This window comes from Mesitornis unicolor, unplaced genomic scaffold, assembly GCF_000695765.1.
Source record: "Mesitornis unicolor isolate BGI_N332 unplaced genomic scaffold, ASM69576v1 scaffold51204, whole genome shotgun sequence".
Taxonomy (NCBI): Eukaryota; Metazoa; Chordata; class Aves; order Mesitornithiformes; family Mesitornithidae; genus Mesitornis; species Mesitornis unicolor.
The window spans coordinates 537-9123 of NW_010179027.1; the positions used below are offsets into that span (position 1 = coordinate 537).

Below are 8587 nucleotides of genomic sequence, written 5' to 3' on the forward strand. Positions count from 1 at the left end.
CATTCCTTTAACCTGCAACCAATCAAAACTCACTGCCTAAACTCACCTGGGATCTTAGAAATGGCAAGAGATGGTGAAATGGCAAGAAAACAATAACAAGCAATAGAATTATACACTACAAGTTTTCCTTAAATATTAATTTTTTGAAATAATTTATCAGGAAAATTGCATGTGTAAAAACTGTTTTTTCATTCTAATTACTCCAAAAATTCTAAAGTTTACAACTACAATCCGTACACAACTCAATGTTATATAAGGAAAAGTTATGACAGTATATATGAAGCTGACATTTAAAGTATTTGATAAATCCATAACCAAGGAAACTAAGGTTTTCAACTGAAATAAGTAACAACGAGAAGAATTTTTAATCTAAATAAAGAAGCACAGAGAAGCACTAGCTACTGAAGTACTACATCCCGAAAAAAACCCCAGGAAATCTATGTGTATTCTATTTACTTATGTTGATAGTTCTGCACATATAAAAATGCTAATTCCAAATGTATTTAGGTAGAAGCATTACCTTCTGATCAAAGTCAGCTTGATTTATTTGATCTAAAATGTAACATTTACATAAAGCTATATATCATTAAATTGCTATAGGGAAATACTAGCAAAGTTTTGTGGTTCTCCAGCTACCTTCAGAGGTATCTTAAATCCAGCTCCTTAAAAGTATCCTGAAGTTTAATTATTCAAAATTCTAACATGACAGCTTCTACAGGAGCATCAGATATTTCACCCAAAGCTACAAAACAAAGGCTAAAAGTCTATTTATGTTATTTTTACCTTTGAATTACTTTACTGAAACACAGTTCAGCTTGCATGAGTCTTCCCAAATGTTTCAGGCAGAGGCCTTTCAGTAACTGCAACATGCATATATCATCCATATAGTATTCACTGTGATCTAAAAGTAAAAGCAAGATACATAAAAAAAATCTGACAACATCATGACAAGGAAAATTAGGTTTTCAGTAGGGAATATGTATTCAGACTCAGGACCTTGCTTCTCAGATTTTATACCTCAAAACATACATAACCTTCAGGCCCAATTTTAAATACTGTCTACTAAAGATGTGTGCATAACATCTCTATCTTTAAGACTACAGGCTAAGAAGAAATAAGAAGAAATGGAAACATTCTCCAGTCTTTTGTATCAGGAAGTCAGTACAAAGCAGGCATCAGTTAAAGATTTCTATACTTGTAATGTCTAAAACAGGAAGCAAAACCTACAGTGAGACTGAAACTTCCTTTGCATTACATTATCTTAATTGCTTCCCTGTTGCAGAGTACTGGTAGACCTCCACTAGCACCAGTAATGTGAAAAGCACAAGTAGGCACTAGGACTCTATCCTGCAGAACTTTTAGGAAACGTTATTTGGCAGTACAAATACAAGAAACCACATTTACTAGTATTCTCATAATCTCTCTTAAGGAGCTTCACTAGCAGCATATAACATTTGGAAAATCCAAGGAAGTTTTATGTTCAATAGGACTAAAAATATCAGATGAAAGAGCTTTTGTGAACAGATCAGAAATATAACCTTAACGAGTGTGGTCCTTTTCTGTTGTCTTAGTTTATAGCATTTGCTGGGTGTAAGGAAGGAAAAGAAAGGAAAGAAAACACATATGGATAGACAGATGGCAGCACATACATTAACAATTTGGGAAGCAAAACACCCTCCCTTCATATCATGTTGTTTACAACTAATTACCAGCTCCCTACGGTCATGTTAATTTTTTTCTTAATAGTCTGCCAAAAAATCCTACGTAAACAGTTCTGAAACATGCAAGACTGCTGAATCTGGAGATGCTTTAAAGTGCTTAGCCACTACATTCAGGTTTATTTCTGTCTGCAGTTAAACTCAGAAAGTCTCAATACATAGTAACTGACAGACTGTGCTTTTACTGACAGGTAGAGGCACAGTGGGTGAGTATTTTGCGTTCCCTCTAGCCTGTTTTGCTAGGCTACGGTATTAGATTAATGTAGCTGTCTCCTAAAGGACTCATTCATTGAAATTACTAGGGGCAAGCACTGATGTCAGTAAAAGCTTGCCAGTCTTTAACAACTTCAACTAGTATCTCCCTGGTATTTCTTCCACAGGAAGAAGTTATTATGCCAAAACCCTGACAGTAAGTGACAGTAAATGCACAGGCCAATTTAATACAACCTTGCAATAAATGTGGGAGAACTATCTTCCTGCATCTCTCTATAGCAGATGAAATATCATTATCAAGATTATAAAACACACAAGATAACCACAGAAACAAATTTTTAGTGAAGTTACAAATCTCTTTTTTGTATCTTGGAGACTACACAACTGTGGAAAAAACCAAGATTTCCTGAAATCTTGAGAAAAAAAAAATGTAATTTCTAACATCTTTCATCTATTCCTTCTACCACCTCTATACAACATAAAACCACCTTCAATCCTTGACAGATTCCTTGCTGTGCCTGTTTCACTTGAAGCAAACGAAGTATAAACAGCTTTCTCCAAGAAGTCTCAATCCCTAAATGACCTTTATGTATGATTAATACACTTTATTACAGCACCTTAGCAGTCCTTTAAAGCTATCTAGTACTGACAGCTGTCTCTTAAAATAATATTGTAACACTGTCACACTCTTCTAATAGCCTTAGATCACTTTCTTTGGGTCTCAATTCTTGTAATCAGAGTCTTTTATCTTTTCTGATTCCTTATCTTTAAAAGCAAATCAGGCTCACAGATGCAAAGTCCAGAACAAAACTACATTTGACTGCAGTTATTCCTAAAAAAGATACAGGAAGCATGAAAAACAAGTATGTTTCCAGATTACATCCTATTTGTAAACCACACTTAAAAAAAAGCCAAAACTTTTATTTTGGTTCCTTGTGCATCTCTGCTTAGGAATTTGACAGGAAATTTACTTCACTGTTACAACCAATTAGCACTTACAGTACAAGCTTCTGTGTGATACAGCACCAGATTCCCAACAGCTGCTGCCAGAACCTTCCACGCAGAACGCATGGGAACATTACTTTATTTGCAGACACCTTGCATATTACCACATTTTGGTTTTAATACAACAACAAAAAAAAGAAAAAAACACATTTGAGATATACGAAGCACACTATTGATTCTGCAGAAATATGAAGATTAATATAAAAAAAAAAATTAAGGGACACAACTCATCTCGGCCTTGCAAGTTACTCTTGGCTTATGATACCATCCAGATTTCACCATTATGCACTTCTTGTATGTTCTTGTTAACTCCTGATGCATCACCTCAGTTTACATGTAAATCATAATTAGATATCCTTTTACATTTAACAACTAATATTTTAATAATGTGGCAAAACTATCTTTTGCTAGTTGTTGGTAAGTGTGATTAAAATCTGGGTTCAATAGAAACTATTTTTAGGGAATTACTATTAAAAAAATCATTGTGGAAAGATCATATTTATTCATTCTTGAAAAACCCAAAGGAAAAGTTTACTGAGAATTTCACATGATTATATGATAGCAGCCACCTGACAAAAACAGATACTTCACATAATCACAGAATCACAGAATGTTAGGGATTGGAAGGGACCTCAAAAGATCATCTAGTCCAATCCCCCTGCTGGAGCAGGAACACCTAGATGAGGTTGCACAGGAAGGCGTCCTGGCGGGTTTTGAATGTCTCCAGAGAAGGAGACTCCACAACCTCTCTGGGCAGCCTGTTCCAGTGCTCTGTCACCCTCACTGAGAAGAAGTTTCTTCTCAAATTTAAGTGGAACCTCCTGTGTTCCAGTTTGTGTCCATTACCCCTTGTCTTATCATTGTTTGTCACTGAGAAGAGCCTGGCTCCATCCTCGTGACACTCACCCTTTAAATATTTCTAAACATTAATGAGGTCTCCCCTTCAGTCTCCTCTTCTGCAAACTAAAGAGACCCAGCTTCTGCAGGAAGCCTGTTGTAATAATGGAACTTAAGTTCCTTTAGTAATAAGATATGGACTGATCCTTTAAACATGATGCTGAAATTCTATGCTTCAAATACATCAACAACTAAATCCACAGTTAAAGTTTATTTGTTAAAAATATGTTTCATTTACAACTAGCAAACACATTTTATTTTGGCAGAAGGTACATCATTATTTCCTTTATACTTAGTCATATAATGCTCAGTATGTCTCCTCTGTAGTAAAATTATAACACAGTGCAATTTTGTTTAGAAAAAGTATTTTTCAGACATTTAAGAAATTAGCAGATTACACTACAAGATCACTCTGAGAAACATGTCTTAGTAAGATTCATTTAGGTTCTGTAACTAATAACTTGACATCATTGAGTTTCCTTCATTCTTTTACAGCATCAACCAAGCCAGATAAGGACATATTGAAGAACCACTGCTAACATTCACGCAAGTCCAAAATTTCCATACTCAGATTTAATAGCACATTTCCCAAGTCAACACTTGCCTCAAAGAACACTAGTAGACAGAAGCAAAGAAAAATGACAGCATTTCTTACCAGCTCAACTGATCACTTACTGGTTTCATTTTGTAGTGCAGCTTCTTCTTTTTCAATTGTTACCAATAAGTTTTCAGTGAGGTCAGATCTTTTGGCCACAATTGCAAAGCCATTCCAGACATACATCATTTCCTGACAAAAAAACACAACACAAAACAAAAAAACCCATCCGAGTCAAACTCATGGAACTGCATAAATATTCAACTAAAGAGTATCCCTCAAAAGGCTGTTTTGGAACATTTTGAGTACATAAAAATACTGCCTACAAAAACTTGTTTTAAACAATATGAAAGGTTTCAAAGCCAAAACACACACTGCTGAGAAACCCATTAATAAAAATGCACCCACAATGAGCTCTGGACACGGTCAGTTACATGCAAGTTTACAAAGACAATCATGTTTGCCTTAATAATAATTTAATTAAGAAGTTACACAAGAGTATCTACACATAGGGGAGGCAACGTTACATTGAATGTGTATGGGCAAAGTTAACCTGAGTTTCTAAGTTTCTAATGTTTTGACAGTTTTTTAATGGATTTTATCATGTAATTTCATACATCTTCAAATACAAAACTGAAGAGGTTTTATCATGTAACAGTCTAACATCACCACATAACACATCAGTAAAACTGGATATTTTAGGTTCAACTTGTGGCTTCTGTCATATGAACTAAAGAAGCAACTGAAAATAGTTACTACAGGATTATAGATAAATCTGGGTGTGCTTGTGAGTGTGTCCATGTATATACAGTGTATACATATATGCGTGCACTCAAACACATGCACACACTCACACATGTGTTTATACACAGATGCTAGAATCTATAGACTGTTATCTTCCATATGGAGCAATACTTGAAGTAGATAAAACTTTATGGATAAAAATGTGGCTCAAGTACATACATCCAACTTCAGTACGTACATCCAACAGTAAGCAAGACGCTTGTTTCAATGCTTTAAATATTATCACATTGTAACACAAAGAGAATGAGAGAATACACATACAAAGTTAATGCTAACTAATATGAAACTTTGCTGAGATCCTTAATCATCGCAAACACAAGAGTATCATTCGTTCTACTGTATTTGAATTGTAACTACACTTCTGAGATACAAAGTCTGATATCATTCTGAAGCTAATACAATACATTGTTGAAATATTTCCCCTTATATTTGTGCTGTAAATATGAGTTTTCAGAGCGAGAAAAAAAGATAGCTCTATCAAAGTCTGAAACAGCATTATTGATACTATCATTATACTAGATTTAGTTCAGTTCTGTAGTCCTGTCCAATTTATGCTTACTGCAGTAACACCACAAATTGTTTTGACTTAACCCATGATGGAAAAATTCTTAAATTAAAACATACTGGTTTTGACAGCAAGACCACAAATATGTACCCAAAACTTAATAGCACTGGGCTGTACAAGCCCAGGACAACTTTATTACTTAGGTCTTCATAAGTAATTGAGTAAACAATGAATTTTAAAATTGACAGATAAATTTTCTTTGGACTCTATAACAATGAGCTTTAACATAAGAAATTCCTTCTCAAATTATGTTTTTCATCACCAGTCATTGCTAAATTATCCATGTACAAAGAATTAAGCATATATATGTGCAAAGTATCATTGCTGTGCACACAAACAGACTAAACAGACTGTGCACAACTAATGCCTTCTGAAGTTAAACCCATGGGAAATTAGAACTGCATTAGTAAAGTATCATTAACTTCTGCACATTTTACTCAGATTCAATATAAGGAGAAAGCCAATCTTCACTTTCACCAGATGAACATAAAGCTCTGAAGCACTCCTTAACTTCCTAATGAGTGCGGAAGAATCCTGCCAAACTAAAGAACATGAACACGTATGCTAGAAACCCATGCAGATTTCTAGCTGAAAGATAACTTTCTGCCTCACGTGGCAAAAGCAATCATTCTCTGTTCTTTTGAACTTTCATGTGAAAAATCTGGCTCTGGTTTTAGACTGCTAGTAGTTGCTAGAATGAACCAGCTCCTAATACATTTCTCAAAAGTCCCACTCCATGAATGCAATAATTCCTTACAAAATGATTTTTTAAATGCAGACACACACACACTATCTGATGATGCCATTCTTTCCCTGTATAATGAATTATACTTATTTCTTTTCTATTTGAAAAGGACAAAAAGCAAGCAAGCATAAATACCAAGGCAGGTAATACCAGCTTCACCGGTTGAGGATTTGCATAGCGTCGAGCCTTCCTTACTGCAAACTTTTCAGTTGGGATAGATTTTCCTGCAATTCTCTGTTTTAGACCCTCCACTTGTCTAAAAAGAGGGGAAAAACGAAAACAAAAGTTACTAAATGAAGTAAGTTGAAATAAAAATTACACAAAGCAAGATTTGTCGTTCTCTTCTGAAGTATAACATCTTGAATTGTTCCACACGATTTAGACCACTGTTGCAGGACGTATATTTTCTGACACAAGTAGCATTTTAAGTATATTGATGCTAAAAGCAAAGAGAAAAACTGAAATCTTGATAGTTCTAAGTAGGAAGTCAGTCACACAAGACAAAGATACTGAAGTAAAAAACTTTTATATGGGGGAAAAAGACTGCATATCTAGTTGCTTTATAAACGTTTACCTGAACAAAGATACAATGTCCTCACCAGTCGCTTTCAAGTCATCTTCTGGAAGCATACATAGAATTGCTGCCTTCTGGAATACATATATTGCCTATTTCAAAAAGAAATAGCAACATATTACCACATCTAACTTGTTGTATTCAGTCAATACACTAAGGACTCAAATCCCTCACCCCACTTGCTGCAATAGTTTCCAGTAATTCTAAGGCAGGTGGAAACATAGACATTTATAATTTCCTTTGTCATATAATTTATGCTATACTTCTACTTTCAACATATTTATTAATATTCTAAGTAAGTTAGAATGCTAAAGGTCTCTCCTGCAAAAAATAGGACAATTTATTATGCAAATCACTGATAAAGAGATGAAGTTAAATGACAAATATTCAAAAGTCCATTAATGTTATTATATGATCTGTAAAATACTTGAAAATAACAGAACACATCTGAGTACTGATTCAAGGAAAGTTCAATAACTGGACTTTGCAGAGGAAAAAAAGAAACATTTGTAATTCTATTCAAGATATTTGCACTTCATGTTGAATATACTATTCTTGTTCTTTTGTCAAGAGCTTGATATATCACCTTTTCCACTAAGCATAATAAGACAGTAACCTAGAAAGGAACAGACAAAAATCATGCATCAAGAATTACCTGCACATTGTGCTTGATTCATACTTTAAAAAACATTTTTACAAGGAAAAGGTAGCTACCCCAACTTTTCTCATTAGACCCTGTCTCCAGCAGCCTTCTCATGTCATGTCACAAAGCATCTGCTGAGTAGGCCTGCTCACATCTTGTTTATAACTAACAAACAAACACAGTTTGTTCAGTGAAGTTTTATTAGTAAGTGCTAGAACTTGACTTGAGATGAAAGTTAACAGTTTTCCTCTCCCTCTTCTTTCTCACAACTCTGGTAAATACCTCTGTTTTTAGAGGGGCTGAAGCACTGGCAGTTATGGCTCTAGTGCTTCAGAAATGAAAATTCCTCCTTAGCCACCCAAGTACACCTACCATTTTGGTGCCACTATGCCTTTGCTTATGGGTTTCAGAAGAAAGCAAATTACACTTATTATGCAAACTGAAACACAATATTAACCATGGAGAGGCTACTGGCTTACCGTAACAATGTCCACCTCCCCATTTACCTTAGACCACCTGCTCTCTTTGCTCAGCAGGTCTGCATACCGATATGCTTGAAGCCAGTTCTGCTGGAAGGTGTAGCACCACATCAGTTCCCAGTAACAGAGATGATGAATCTGTTTCCACTCTTGCTGTGCTGCTATGCACTCTTGGAACCTCAACTGCGCCTACAATGTAGTTAAGTAAGAATGATGAAAACTGTCTCAATTACAGCTCCACATGACAGCCATGTCCAATTACAGGTCAAATTCTTTCCTAGCACCCAAGTGGTGAACACCTGACTAGCAAATTGAGATAAACTGGCTGAAGGAAAGAAGCCAGAGAGTC

At 35.2% G+C, this 8587-nt stretch overlaps 1 protein-coding gene across 1 annotated transcript; it reads right to left on the minus strand.

Moving 5' to 3' along the window:
- Nucleotides 1-783: 783 nt before the first annotated feature.
- Nucleotides 784-8427, minus strand: LOC104539169 (tetratricopeptide repeat protein 39B-like; the record flags this gene model as incomplete). The annotated part of the gene is made up of 5 exons (XM_010182626.1): nucleotides 784-894; nucleotides 4505-4620; nucleotides 6678-6798; nucleotides 7117-7208; nucleotides 8266-8427. Coding segments are annotated over 5 exons (602 nt in total), but the record flags the coding sequence as incomplete, so codon positions are not given.
- Nucleotides 8428-8587: the final 160 nt, after the last annotated feature.